The following is a 15,176-nucleotide window of genomic DNA, read 5'->3' as shown; positions in this document are numbered from 1 at the left end:
GGTTTTAATGGTGCACACCTTTAATCTGAGCACTAGAGTGTAATATAAAATGGGAGGGGACAACTCTCTGACATAGTTTCATTCTGAGATTCCGGGAGGCAGGATCACCATTCAAACTGAGATAGAGGTAAGAGCAAGTGGCTGGCTGTTTTGATTTTTTGACCTTCAGGTCGAACCCTAATATTAATCTCTGGATTTTTATTAAACAATACAGTATAGACCAGAGTTATTTTAACTTTCTACTCAATTTCCCATTTCTTTATAACCTTAGTATCTACCCTAATGTGTATATGATATAAATAAAACTCTATCACACTGGATCAAATCCCAAAATTCTAAGTCATCAATAAAAACCTTTCTCATTTTAATATGACAACTTCTTTTTCATCTTAACTCTTTATTAACCATAAGGTCCCACTAATAAGTCTCTAATAAGAGTTATCAATAAGAATAAAATTCAGAATGCGTATAAGAAAGTCATGTTCTCTTCTAAAACACTGACATGATTATTCTCATAAGTGTAAAGTTTAATCTATTTCATAATTTTTCATGTAATTAAGCATAGCTAAATGTGACAGAGAGTTACACTGGAAGACCTTTGAGACTTAACTGTTTGGCAGTTTCATAACTTTGTCTGGAGAGAAAGGTGGAGAGCTGATAGTTTCTACGACTAGAAGACAAACATCAGATCTGAGAGGATGTGATTCTCTAATGTGAAAGAAGCATCTGGATGGATTTCGTCATTACATGTATGTTCCTAAAACTAGGGCTGCCAGATGTAGTAAATACAAATTTCAGTGTGATAAACATCATGAGATAAATGACTGTAATAAAGTTATTATCTAAATTTGAGGCCTACTAATAACTCTACTTGGAAGCCAGTAGCTGTACAGTAATATGGAGGAACTTGATTTTTGCAACTTATTGCTTGTGTTTTCACTGGTCATTAATTTTTGTCTCCTGAAAGGTATAATGGGAGCTACAGGAGTACTTCTTGGCACACACTGTGTTGCCTTGTTCCTCTTTCAGATGGTAGCACGGAGTTCAGGTATGAATCTCTCACTTGCCTTTATGAGCCTTAACAATGTCAAGTATACCAGGAAAATCAAGGTATGCTACGAGAGGACATTTAGACCATAGTCCCTATCATTTGAATGTAGCAATGAAGTGAAGACAGTTACAAGATTATTCAGCTTAGAGGAGCAAGTAATTATGTCTAATCAGCACATAGTCTTTCCTTGTGTTTGTTTCAGCTCCCAGGAAGACAGTACAATAAAAGAGATCAAATGCTTGCCTTGAGGACTCAATATTCGTAGTGAATGCATAGAACTTACATATCACTTCTACGGTGAGGGATTGGTATAAGCTGCAGATACATATTAAAAATCCATCTTAGTCAAGAATATAATAGGTGGAAAAGGTGAGAGAAATTAAAATGGGATAGGAGAATGAGATTTTGATTTTGTAGGGACATCTTTGCAAAGTACAAATAAATATAGATCACTCAAAGTTATCTAAATGAAAAGACTTAGATGAAAATGATATTTAAGGTGTAGAATATTGCAACAAAAGCTCATTGTCCAGTGACAATAATCTCACTGATTCACATTTGCTTGGGTTTCATACTTATTAGACTCATTTCTGATGCTATAAGTTTCACTTGGTTATTAAAGATATTGAGTTGTGGTTTTATCTTTCTCCATTACTTGATGATTTTATGTGGATTTTCTTTATATATGTATGAAGCAATTTTAGTAGCCTACTTTTGTATTTGATTTCCATATAGCCTGTCATATCAGCCTTAGTTTTAGCTGTCCCCTGGTCTCCTCTTCATTCTCCATCTCCATTTGATCCTCCCATTACTTTCCCCGTCCATCCATAACTACGTTTTTTTTTTATTTTCCCTCCCCACTAATCACTTACTCTATATCTAACCTCTGCTTATATGGGTGGTAGCTTTCTTATTGAAGACTTAAAAGCTGGAATCCTCATATAAGTGAATACATTCTTGCCTTTCTGGGTCTGGATTACCTCACTCAGGGTTATTTTTTCTAGGTCCATCCATTTACATGGGAATTTTATTTTATATTTTGAAATGGTTGAATACCAATATTCCATGCTACAGATGTACAAAATTTTCTTTATCCATTCATCCATTGAAAAGCATCTAGGTTGTTTCCAATTTTAAATATTATGGATAAAGCTGCAATTAACATGATTGAGCAAGTGTTTCTATATTAGGACAAAACATCCTTTGATAATATTCTCAAGAGTAGAATATTCTCAAGAGTAGCTCTTCAGGAAGACCTATTCTCAGCTTCTAGAAACCACCACACTGATTTCTTTCGTGACCGTACAATTTTGAACTCCTACTAGCAATGAATGGACATGCTCATGTCATTTTTTTTATTGTCAACTGCAATTGAAGGGTGTAAGATGAAATCTGAAAGTATTTTTGATTTGCATTTCCCTGGTAGCAAAGGATGTTGAACATTTCTTTAGGTGTTTCACAGTCCTTTGTGCTTCATCCTTGAGAATTCTTTGGATCTGTACCACATTTTTAATTGTGTTATTTCTTTTCATGATGTCTAGATTTTAATTTATTTTATATATTTTAGATATTGATCCTCTATCAAAAGTGTAGTTTCATAAAAATATTTGTTCAAATGATAGTGTTCTTTGCTATGTAAAAGCTTATCAGTTTCATGAGGTTCCATTTATTAATCACTGTTCTTAGTCCCTATAATAAAGGTGTTCAGTTCTAAAAGCTTTCTCCTATGCTAATGAGTTCAAGACTATTCCTCAATTTTTTTCTATTAGATTCAATATATATGGACTTCTGTTGAATTTCTTGACCTATTTGGAGTTAAGTTTTGTGCAGAATGATAAGTATTTTTTTTATATTCTTCTACATACAGTCATCCTGTTTGACCAGTACCATTTGTTAAAGACACTGTTTTTTCCCAGTGTTTATATATGACTTCTTTATCAAAAAGTAGGTGACCATAGTTGTATGGAATACTTATGTTTGGGACTTCAATTTGATTTCAGTGATAAATGTGTCTGTTTTTGCTCAGATAGCTTGCTGTTTTCATTACCATATAGCTTTGTAGCTGAAAATTGTCCTTTCAAGATCTATTTTGGAATTTTTTTGTATGTTTCATTGAATAGGTTGTTTTTCTTAGAATGGTCATTTTTGCCATATTAATCCTATTGATCCATGAGCATGGGAGATGTTTTCATCTTCTGATATCTTATTCAATGTTTTAAGGTTTTATTCATACTTTTATTTGCTTGGCTAGAGTAATCATGATATATTTTAAATTATTTGAGGCTACCATGAAATGTGTTGTTTTTCTGATTTCTTTTTCAGTTCATTTGTTATTTTTATATAGGAAGACTACAAATTTTGTGAGTTTATTTTAAATCTGGCTACTTTATTGAAAGTCTTTACCAGCTTTAGGAATTTCCTGGTTCTATTCTTAGGGTCACTTATATATGCCACTCACCTAATGAAAGACATTTTTATATTTTTCCAACTTTTAGCGACTGGGAATAAAGTTGTTACTAACATTTGTGTAAACTTTCAATATTTGTGTATTTTACAGCTCATTTGGACTACATGTAGAATCATGACTAATGGAAAGAAAGTATAGTAAAGGTACATCTAATACTGTCAGAGAGTGCCAAACTGCCTTCCATAGTGTCTGATCATTCTGTGTCGCTGCCAATAAGAAATAACAGTCATATTGTCTTCTTCTTTTGCCATCATTTTGTGTTGTCAATGTTTTGTATAGTAGGAGCTGCTGGCCTCTTCCCACAGCCCAGCTCCTGGCCGCCTGGCTAGCTTATACCCCGAAATAACAACACACAAACTGTATTCTTTTCATGCTTGGCCCATTATATCTAGCCTCTTCTCGGCTAAGTCTCGCACCTGGACTAGCCCATTTCTAACAATGAGTGTAGCACCCCAAGGTGTGCTTACCAGGAAGATTCTAGCCTACGTCCATCCTGGGTCGGAGCTTCATCGTGTCTGCCCCGGAGAGGGGAGCATGGTGTCTGAGCTCACTTCCTCTTCCTCCCAGCATTCTGTTCTGTTTACTCCACCCACCTATGTTCAAACCTATCAGGGCCAAGCAGTTTCTTTAATTAACCAATGACCTTCCTCCATCAGTTTTGTATATCTGCTATTCTTTATTATTATTATTACAAATTTTTACCTCCTCCCCTTCTCCCTTTTCTCTCCCCCTCCCCCATCCCCTCCTCCCTTTCCAGTCCAAAGAGCAGTCAGGGTTCCCTGCCCTGTGGGAAGTCCAAGGTCCTCCCCCTCCATCCAGGTCTAGGAAGGTGAAGATCCAAACAGACTAGGTTCCCACAAAGCCAGTACATGTAATAGAATCAAAACCCAGTGCCATTGTCCTTGGCTTTTCAGTCAGCCCTCCTCAGCCACATTCAGCGAGTTCAGTTTGATCACATGCTCCATCATTCCTAGTCCAGCTGGCCTTGGTGAGCTCCCATTAGATCAGTCCCACCTTCTCAGTGGGTGGGCGCACCCCTCATGGTCCTGACTTCCTTGCTCATGTTCTCCTTCCTTCTGCTCCTCATTTGGACCTTGGGAGCTCAGTCCACTGCTCCAATGTGGATCTCTGTCTCTATCTCCATCCATCACAGGATGAAGGTTCTATGGTGATATGCAAGATATTCATCAGTGTGGCTACAGTATAGGGCCAATTCAGGTGCCCTCTACTCAGCTGTTCAAGGAAAAAGCTGGGGACATCTCCTTGGACACCTGGGAACCCCTCTAGAGTCCAGTCTCTTGCCCACCCTCAAATGGCTCCCTTAATTAAAATATATACTTCTCTGCTCCCATATCCACTTTTCCTCCATCCCAACTGTCCCATTCCCCCAATCACTCCCCATCCTCCCCTTCTCACTTATCTCTCCCCATCTCCCCTTACCCCCATCCTACCCCTACCCCAAGCTCTCAATTTTTGCCTGGCAATCTTGTCTACTTCCAATATCCAGGAGGATAGCTACATGTTTTTCTTTGGGTTCACCTTCCTATTTAGCTTCTCTAGGATCATGAATTATAGGCTCAATGTCCTTTATTTATGGCTAGAATCCACTAATGAGTGAGTACATACCATATTCCTATGTATAACCCCAGTAGCACAGACAATAAGGGCAACATTGAGAAATGGGACCTCCTAAAACTGAGAAGCTTCTGTAAAGCAAAGGACACTGTCATTTAGACAAAAAGGCAATTTACTTATTGGGAGAAGATCTTCACCAACCCCACAACAGACAAAGGTCTGATCTCCAAAATATATAAAGAACTCAAGAAAGTAGACTTTAAAATGTGAATTAACCCATTTAAAATATGGGGCACTGATCTGAACAGAGAATTCTCAATGGAAGAAGTTCAAATAGCCAAAAGACACTTAAGGTCATGCTCAACCTCCTTAGTGATCAGGGAAATGCAAATCAAGACAACTGAGATACCATCTTACACCTGTCAGAATGGCTAAAATCAAAAACACCAATGATAGCCTTTGCTCGAAAGGATATAGAGTAAGGGGAACACTCATCCATTGCTGGTGGGAATGCAAATTGGTGCAACCACTTTGGAAGTCAGTGTGGCAATATTTCAGCTCTTCTAATAGTTGGTTGTTGGCTTATTGTTGTTTTGATTCACAAACTTTCTTTCCATTAGTCTTGATTCTACATGTAGTCCAAATGAGCTGTAAAGTACATAAATATTGAAAGTTTACATTACCTATTGTCCATGAAGCCTCAGTTCAGCAAAATTCCCACTACATGACATGGCCTACTCATTTTGAAATTTCTTCTGACCTGTTCTTGGGCATTGCCTTCATTTATCTTGAGCCCAGGATGTCTTGAATTGACTCAGAATCTCCAATTGTTCCCTAAAATCTCCTGTAACCATTTACAGTAACACTTTGTGCATTAGTATCAATTAAGTAATTAGTAATTACAATGTCTTCAGGATAAACAAAGTGACCTTCTGTGAAGTATGTATGGATGTTTGAGAGAGAGGAGGAGAAGACAGAAGAGGGAAAAACAGAGACAATGGTTTCAACAAAAGGTGTGAGCATTTTTACTAATTCATACTCTTAACTTTTGATTATTCTTCACAGAAGCATTCATGGTGACTGGATTGACTAGGCCAGTCTTGGCTCCATTGGGTGGAACCCTTGAACTCAGTTGTCAGGTGTCCCCACCACAAGATGCACAGCACATGGAGATTCGCTGGTTCAGGAACCGCTATACACAGCCTGTGCACCTGTACAGGGATGGTAAAGACCTGCATGGTGAAACCATCCCCAAGTATGTAGAGCGTACTGAACTGCTGAAAGATGACATTGGAGAAGGGAAAGTGACACTCAGGATCTTTAGCGTGACTGTTGATGATGATGGACCATACCACTGTGTCTTCAAAGATGGAGAATTCTATGAAGAACACATCACAGAGGTTAAGGTCACAGGTAGGAATGGACTCCTCTGAGACTGCTAGGTACCCATGATTCAAAGCCTATCTTGGATTGAGTGGTAGAAAAATTATCAGTGTTTGACTCTTACTGCATGGTTTTATTATTAAGCTGAAACTAAGCATTTGGTTTTTTTATTTACATGCCATGGAAGATGAGAAATGAAAATTGCTACAGTGCAGAAATTGGTTCTATCAGTAAGCAAATATTGTTATGCCTATACAAATTGTTATATTTCTACCACATCATCACATTTCTTTTGGGTTGTTGTATTATCTCTTCAGATATTACTAGCATTACTTTAGTAATTTTCCAAATGAACTGAATTTTTAAAATATGCTTCCTAGTATAAAGTTGGGTGAGCATGGACTGGAGAATATATGGGGAGAACTGCAGGAGGGGATAATACGATCAAAAATATTGCATTAAATTTTTAATTAAAGAAATAAAATATTGTTTTTTCTGATAATACTTATATTTTTCTCTGAATCTATCTACTGATTACTTAGTACCCATTTAATTTTCCTAAATCTTTTCCAATAGATTTTAACCACATTCATCACTATCCTCAGATATACTACACATGAAGTATGGGAACTATGTGATATTTATGCTCCTTTCCTTACTCTGAATTATTCTAGATTAAAAATAAAAGAAAGAGAGACAAAGGGCTTAAAGCAAACTGAAGAAACACCATAAATGTGTGCTCCTACATGTAGAACTCAAGACCCAGCCAACTAGTCTTAATTTTATCTCAAGCGTAATTTGATGCTGTAGTCTACAGAAAAGCTACACAGTGTAGGTAATAGCCATTTTTCGTAGTCTTATGTGATAAAAATCTAATAATTGCCATTTTTAATAATTTGTGAGTCAAACAGCAAGTGTGTTAACACACATACATACTATTTTGTTATCCCAGGGACAATTTACTAGACAGAACAGCTTTGGTACAGTGCTTTAAATCTCCACTTATTCTTTTTTTGCCTATATAGTTGGTAAATTTTATAATTCAGAAAATATTCTGAAAAATTTCAGACATGTTTATTTCCTCTAAATTAATATCTACTTTTCATACTTCAATGCATTGCCTGTTTTATAAGAAACATATTTTATATAAATTACCTACTATGGAAATACACAAAGTTTCAACTAAAGAGCCACAATTGTGTTTATAGTGAAATTCATTTTTATAATCTATTTATAGTGGCTCTAAAGTAACTAGTGATTATGATAAAAGAAAACATAAATTATAAATTTTTGAGTGTCTGAATTTTGGGTTCTGTTCTTCATAACTGCTGGATGTCAACTGAATATGAAATGCAACTAGCGGGGCTGGAGAGATGGCTCAGCAGTTAAGAGCACTCCATAGACCTAGCTTAATTAGACTTGGTAATTAACCAAAATATTTTAAATAAATGAATAAATAAATGAAACAGGCATTTATCAGATGACTTAGTTTGGACAGGTTGCTGACTGTGTATTATAGCATTTCCATCTATTTATTGATATTTTCATGAGATTCTTATTGTAACCAGAGTCAAGTAGAATTTTGCCTATTAATATATCTTTTGAAACTGAGATTAAAACTGAATGAGTATTTTTCATTGCTTCCTCTTGCATTTATACCTAACAATATTAATTTCCTCTGTTGTTTTCAACCAGCCACAAGCTCAGACATACAGATTCTTCTGCATCTTCCGAATACCAAAGGAGTGATGTTGGAGTGTCATTCAGAGGGTTGGTTCCCACTGCCTCATATGGAATGGAGAGACAGCAAAGGAGAGGTCATTCCAGAGACATCAAAATCCCATTCACAGGATAGAAACAAACTGTTCAACATGACAATGGCCCTTTTTATTAACACCAGCTCCTACCAGAGTGTCACTTGCTATGTTCAAAACCGTCAAAGTCTCCAAGAAGAAAGCATAAGCATCATCCTATCAGGTAAAATATGTTTTTGTGTTTCAGGAACAGCAATTGTCCCACGTTTTATTTGTTTTTTCTCTGACTTTGGTCTCAAGGACTTACTTTCTCTTGCTATTACTCATCACTTTGTTGTCACTTACTTTCTTGGATGTTTCTTCTATTTCCTTGCTCTATAGTCTTGACCATTGCAGATTGCTTTTCTGTCACTGTGATAAAACATGGTAATCAAAAACAAGATGGGGGGGGGAGAGTCTCTTTGGATTATATTTCTACGTCTTAGTGCTCCTTCAAGGGAAGAAAGAGCAACAGCTGAAAGTAGGAACTTGAAGGCAGGAACTGAAATAGAGACCACAGAGGAGCACCATTCACTGGCTTGTTCTTTATAGCTTCACTGATTTGCTTTCTTCTACAACTCAGATACAGGTGACCAAGGAGGACACCTGGGCCCTACTACATCAATCATTATTCAAGTAAAAGCTTCCCACAGAGGGTTACAGGCCAATCTTATAAGGTCATTATTCAGTTAGGGGTTAATTTTCAGAGATGACTCTAGCTTGTGTCAAGTCAACAAAACTAGCTGATATATTGACACTGACATTCCCAGGGCATAGCTTTTGAGTCCTTACTCTCTTATGACTTCCGTTTATTTTAATGCTCTAAGTACCACCAAAACTCTGATAGTTCCTCAAGTTCTGCCCTCTCTCCTTCTGCTCTCATCTAAAAACCCATAAAGCAACCCCAAATTTTAATAAGCATCATAAAATTAGCACTAAAGAATTAAACTCATGGTTACTACCAAACTTGCTTAATTCATTGATTTGCAGTATCATATCATGTTTTCAACTTCTCAGAACAATATTATTAAAATTACTGCAGACTTCCATTTTCTATCACAACCACATATACAGAGAAATAATGCTGGGTCTACCTTTAAAATATATCCAGAGTCTTGTTGTTCCTGGAGTTCTGAAACAGACAACCAAATCAGGGTCTCTGATTCTAGTGGTTCCAATAATCCAGATTTAGTGATATTTCCTAAAAAGGAAATTGGGTGTAAAATCTGACGACCAGTAAGTAAAATACAATTTAATTCACTATGGTCACACTGATAGAACAAGCCTGAGGATGTCCTCACAGTGACAATATAGGCCTTGAGATTACAGACGTGAATGAACAAAAGCTAGAATTGAGATGGTTTGCATAGCCCACTGAATATTCCTCACAACAACAGGGTTCCTGTCTAGAAGGTGTTGGGATGTCACTCTCCATTTGATGTAGAAGTGCAATTGTGGGATTTAAGGTGAAATTAATAATCTAGCAAGCCTGAAAAGAATGAACCACAGAGACAAAATAGGTAAAAAATTGGATATAATTCTCATTAAATCTCACTATTTTTTAACTGTCATCTAAGTCTGAATTATAGGTAACAGAGGTACCTACATGGTCACACCTCCTAGTGTTGTTTTTCTCCACCTCATTTACTCATACATACAGGTAAATGAGCTCTGCCTTCAGATATTTCCTCTAGTGCTTTCTATTCTGGCATATTATAAATTCAACTAATTTTCCTTATCTCTTTCAATTCCATGTTCAAATATCACTTCCTAAAAAATATTACCTTGACAGCCAACTTAGAGCATACAACCTGCCTACATCTATGTACTAGGGAGTCCCTGTTTCTTTACCTTTTACTCTGTTTCCATTCTTATTGGTTCTATTTGCCTATTATGCAACTGCATTATTATGCTATTCCTTTACATCTGCATGCTTTACTAAAATAAATAAATAAGTAAATAGATAAATAAATAAATACTTTGTGATTGTGTACACTAATCACCCAACTGTTTCAAATTTTGGATTCCACATTGTAGTTAAACAAACAAAACATGATCTTTTAAGAGAATAAATAAAATCAAAAGAAAGGGTTGCAAGCATGAATCAGTATTGGTATCTATCCATAAAAGTAGACATATTTTCTAGAAGAGACTTTTAAAAAGACACACTGTTGTCAGATAGCCGTCAAAAAATCCCAGGCTAACTCCAAGATAAACCAATTATATTTTCTTTATTATAAGGGGCAAACTCACAAAACAGGAATGAAAAGTCCAACCTTAGTTTTGTAGTTTTTTAGTGTCCTCCATTTTACATATTTTCACTACAGTTGTGAATTGTAGCTTGGTTATTCTTTGCTTTGTGTTCAGTATCCATTTATAAGTGCATACATACTCTGTCTCTCTGCATCTGGATAACCTCATTCAGGATGATTTTTTTCTTGTTCCATCCACTTGCCTACAAATTTCATGATGCTATTGTTTTTTACTCCATTATGTAAATGTATCGTATTTTTGTTATCTATTCTTTACTTGAGGGGAATCTAGGTTGTTTCCATTTTCTGGCTCTTGTGAATAATACTACTATGAACATAACTGAGCAAGTGACCTTGTGGTATTATTGAATATCTTTTGGATATATGCCCTATAGTGGTATTGCTGGGTCTTGATGTAGGTTTATTCTTAATTTTATAATAAACTGCCATACTGACTGTCAGAGTAGATATACAAATTTTCACTCACAGGAGCAGTGGAGGAGTGTTCCCCTTACTCCATACACTCTCCAACATAAGCTGTCATTAGTGTTTTTAATCTTAGCCATTTTGACAAATGTAAGTGTCATTTTGATTTGCATTTCCCTGATGACTAAGGATGTTGAAGAATTCCTTAAATGTCTTTTTTCCATTTGAGAGTCTTCCATTGAGAATTTTCTGTTTAGATCTGCATACCCCATGTTTTAATTGGATTATTTGGTAATTTGATGTTCAGTTTCTTGTATTCTTTATATATTTTGAAGATCAGCCCTCTGTCAGATGTGGGATTTGTGACAATCTTTTTCCATTCTGTAGGCTGCTCTTTTTGTCTTATTGACTGAGTCCTTTGCATTACAGAAGCTTATTAGTTTCAGGAGGTCCCATTTATTAATTGTCGTTATCAGTATCTGTGCTACTGGTGTTATGTTTAGAAGTGGTTTCTTGTGCCAATGGCACTTAAGGCTACTTACCACTTTCTCTTCTGTGAGGCTCAGTTTAGCTGGATTTAAGATCTTTGATACATTTGGACTTGAGTTTTGTGCATGGGGATAGAAGCATTCTTCTACATGCTACCATCCTGTTATACCAGCACCATTTGTTGAACATGCCTTCTTTTTTCTATTGTAAAATTTTGGCTCCTTTGTCAAAAATCAGGTGTTCATTGGGGTGTAGATTAATATCAATGCCTTCAATTCGATTCCATTGATCCATGTGTCAGCTTTTATGACAATGCCAAATTGTTTATATTACTATAGCTCTGTAGTAGAGCTTAAAGTCAGGAATGTCGATGCCTCCAGAAGTTCCTTTATTATACAGGATTATTTTTGGCTATCCTGAAATTTTTATTTTTCCATATGAAGCGGAGTATTGTTCTTTCTAGGTTTGTGAAGAATTATATTAGGATTTTTGATGGAGAATGCATTGAATCTATAGATTGCTTTTGGTAAAACTGCCATTTTTTACTTTGTTGGTGCTATCTACCCAAGAGCATGAGCGATCCTTCCATGTTCTGATATCTTCTTCAATTTCTTTCTTCAAATACTTAAAGTTTTGTCATACAGTTCTTTCAATTGTTTGGCTAGAGTCACTCAAAGATATTTTATGCTATTTGCAGCTAATGAAAGGGTACTTGTTTCCCTGATTTCTTTCTCAATCCCCTTATCTTTTGTATATAAGAGGTCGACTGATTTTTTTTTTTTTTGAGGAGATTATGTATCCTGCCCTATTACTGAAGGTGTTTATCTGTTGTAGGAGTTCCCTGGGAAAACTTTTATGGTCACTTACGTATACTCTCATATATGCAAATAGGGAAACTTTAAATTCTTTCTTTGTAATTTGTATCCTCTTGATTTCTTTTTGTTTTCTTATTGCTCTAGCTAGAACTTCCAGTAATATATTGAATTGATATGAAGAGAATAGACAGCTTTGTCTTGTTCTTGATTTTAGTGGAATCACATTGAGTTTCTCTCCATTTAGTTTGATGTTTGCTGTCAACTTGCGGTATATTGCCTTTATTATTTTTAGATATGTTCCTTGTATACCTGATATTTCCAAGACCTTTATCTTGAAGGAATGTTGGATATTGTCAAAGGCCTTTTCAGCATCTACTGAGGTGAACATGAGTTTTTTTCTTTCATTTTGTTTATATGGTGGATTACGTTGGCAGATTTTCATATTTGAACTATCCCTGCCTGCATCTCTGGGATGAAGCCTACCTGATCATGGTGGGTGATTTTTTGATGTGTTCTTGAATTTTGTTTTTCAGTATTTTATTGAGTCTTTTTGCATGTATGCTCATGGGGGAGATTTGTCTGAAATTCTCTTTTTTTGTTGAGCATTTGTGCACTCTAGGTATTAGGATAACTGTAGCACTGTAAAAAATTTGACAATGTTCCTTGTGTTTCTATTGTGTGGAATAATTTGAGGAGTGTTTGTATTAACTCTTCTTTGAAATTCTGGTAGAATTCTGCACCAAAACCATATGACTCTGGGCTTTTTTTGTTTGTTTGTTTGCTTGGAAGATTTTTTTTTATATTTTGCTTTTTACTTTTATCTATTTTTAAACATACATAAATTATCAAGAAAACACACACAATTAATTCAAAATGCAATGTATCTCCATTTACATCTTGTTGACTTTGTTAGCCACCTTTTTTTCTAATTCACTCTGTCTTTTATCAGTTGAACATCTCATGATCATTCATTTCTCAATATGGCATAAAATTTTAGTAAATGCCTAACAAAATTAAACAGTCATTATCAACTTCAAAAAATGTAATATTGATAGAATACAAATAAAGATTTTGAATATACAAGAAAGATATCAATGAGGAAATTTCCAGAGAAGGACACGGTGGTGTCTGTGCTTGGAAGATTTTTGATGACGACTTCTATTTCCCTAGTGGTTATAAGTCTATTTCAATTGTTTATCTGTTCTTGATTTAATTTTGTTTTGGGAAATGTCCTTCTTCATTTCTTTTGACTATTTTTAGCTTGAAGTGTATTTTGTTAGATATTAAGATAGTTACACCAGCTTGTTTCTTAGGTCTGTTTGTTTAGAAAATATTTTCCCAACCCTTTACGCTGAGGTACTGGGTGCCTTGAAGTTAAGGTGTGTTTCTTACATGCAGCAGAAAATGGGTTTTGTTTTCCTATCCATTCTTTTAACCTGTGTTTTTTATAGGTGTTCTGAGTGTGTTCATATTTAAAGATACTAATGACCACTGATTGTTAATTCCTGTTGTTTTTGTTTTTTGTTGTCAGTAATGGTAGTGTTTCCCTTTTTCAAGGTTTGGTGGTTTAAGGTTATCTGTTGCCTGTGTTTTCATGGGTGCAACTAACTTCCTTGGATTAGAATTTTCTTTCTAGTAATCTCTGTAGAGTAGGATTTTTGGATAGGTATTGTTTAAATCTGGTTTTGTTGTGGAATATCTTCTTTTCTCTTCCTATGGTTATTGAAAGTTTTGTTGGTTATAGTGATCTAGGCTGGCATCTGTATCTTTTAGTGCCTGCAGAACATCTATCCAGGACCTTTTGGATTTCAGTATTTCCATTTAGAATTTGGGTATAAATCTGATAACTCTGCGTTTGCATGTTACTTGGACTTTTTCCTTTGCAGTTCTTAATATTATTTTTTTATTCTGTATGTTTAGTGTTTTGATTATATGGTGTATGGACTTTTTGGGCTAGTTTATTTAGTGTTCTGTAAGCTTCTTAATGTGAAATACCCCTGTGTATGCTGTGAATATGTTTTATTACTATTAGTTAATAAAGAAGCTGATTTGGCCAACATCCAGGGAGAATATAGCTAGTCAGGAAATACAAACAGAGATACAGAGAGAAAGAAGGTGGAGTCAGGGAGATGCCATGTAGCTGCCAGAGGAGTAAGATATCAGAACATTGCCCCAAGTCATGTCCATGTGGCAATACATAGATTAATAAAAATGGGCTAATTAAAATGTGAGAACTAGTTAGTAGTATCAAATATTGTATAGACCAGAGAGTTTGTAATTACTACTATACCTCAGAATGATTATTTTATAAGTGGTTGTGGAACTAGGTGAGGTGCAGAAAAGCTTCCAGCTACAGAGTTTTATACTTTCATGGTCATGTCTTTCTTTAAGTTGGGAAAGTTTTCTTCTATGATTTTGTTGAATATATTTTCTGTGCCTTTAAGATGGAGTTCTTCTTTTTCTATCCCTTTTATTCTTGGGCTTGGTCTTTCATGGTGTCCTAGATTTCTTAGATGTTTTATATTAAGAGTTTGTTGGATATAACACTTTCTTTGCCAAATGAATCTATTTCTTCTATCATATTTTAACACCAGAGATTCTCTCTTCCATCTCTTCTATTCTGTTGCTTTTGCTTGCATCTGTACTTCCTGTTCATTTACCCAAATTTTCAATTTCCACTCTTCCTTCTGTTTATGTTTTCTTTATTACTTTTTAAATTTTTAAATTACTATTTAAATTTTCAAGTCTTGTACTATTTGCTTCACCTTTTTAGTTGATTTTTGTAGACTTTCTGGAAGGGATTTATTGATTTCTTCTAATTTTTTGTTTGTCTTTTTTTCAATTTTTTTAAAAAAATTTCATTTTCTCCTTAAGGGTCTTTATCGTCTTCATATAATTCATGCTCTCTGTGTGTGTATGTGTGTG

General features: G+C 35.3%; 1 protein-coding gene across 1 annotated transcript in view; it reads left to right on the top strand.

Annotated features, from left to right (window-relative positions):
- Window positions 1–972: 972 nt before the first annotated feature.
- The window catches only part of LOC126498083 (selection and upkeep of intraepithelial T-cells protein 2-like), a 26,790-nt gene continuing 12,586 nt past the window's right edge, over window positions 973–15,176 (top strand). Inside the window, exons 1-3 of the mRNA XM_050136436.1 lie at window positions 973–1,048; window positions 6,159–6,506; window positions 8,172–8,453. Of these exons, the coding sequence (XP_049992393.1) occupies window positions 973–1,048; window positions 6,159–6,506; window positions 8,172–8,453 (706 nt within the window). The remainder of the gene's footprint in view (window positions 1,049–6,158; window positions 6,507–8,171; window positions 8,454–15,176) is intronic.

This window comes from Alexandromys fortis, unplaced genomic scaffold (assembly GCF_014885135.2).
Source record: "Alexandromys fortis isolate MF-2015 unplaced genomic scaffold, M_Fortis_MF-2015_v1.1 scaffold_13, whole genome shotgun sequence".
NCBI classification, from domain to species: Eukaryota; Metazoa; Chordata; class Mammalia; order Rodentia; family Cricetidae; genus Alexandromys; species Alexandromys fortis.
The sequence above is the reverse complement of the archived record's forward strand: the minus strand, read 5'-3'. Positions and strand labels throughout refer to the sequence as shown.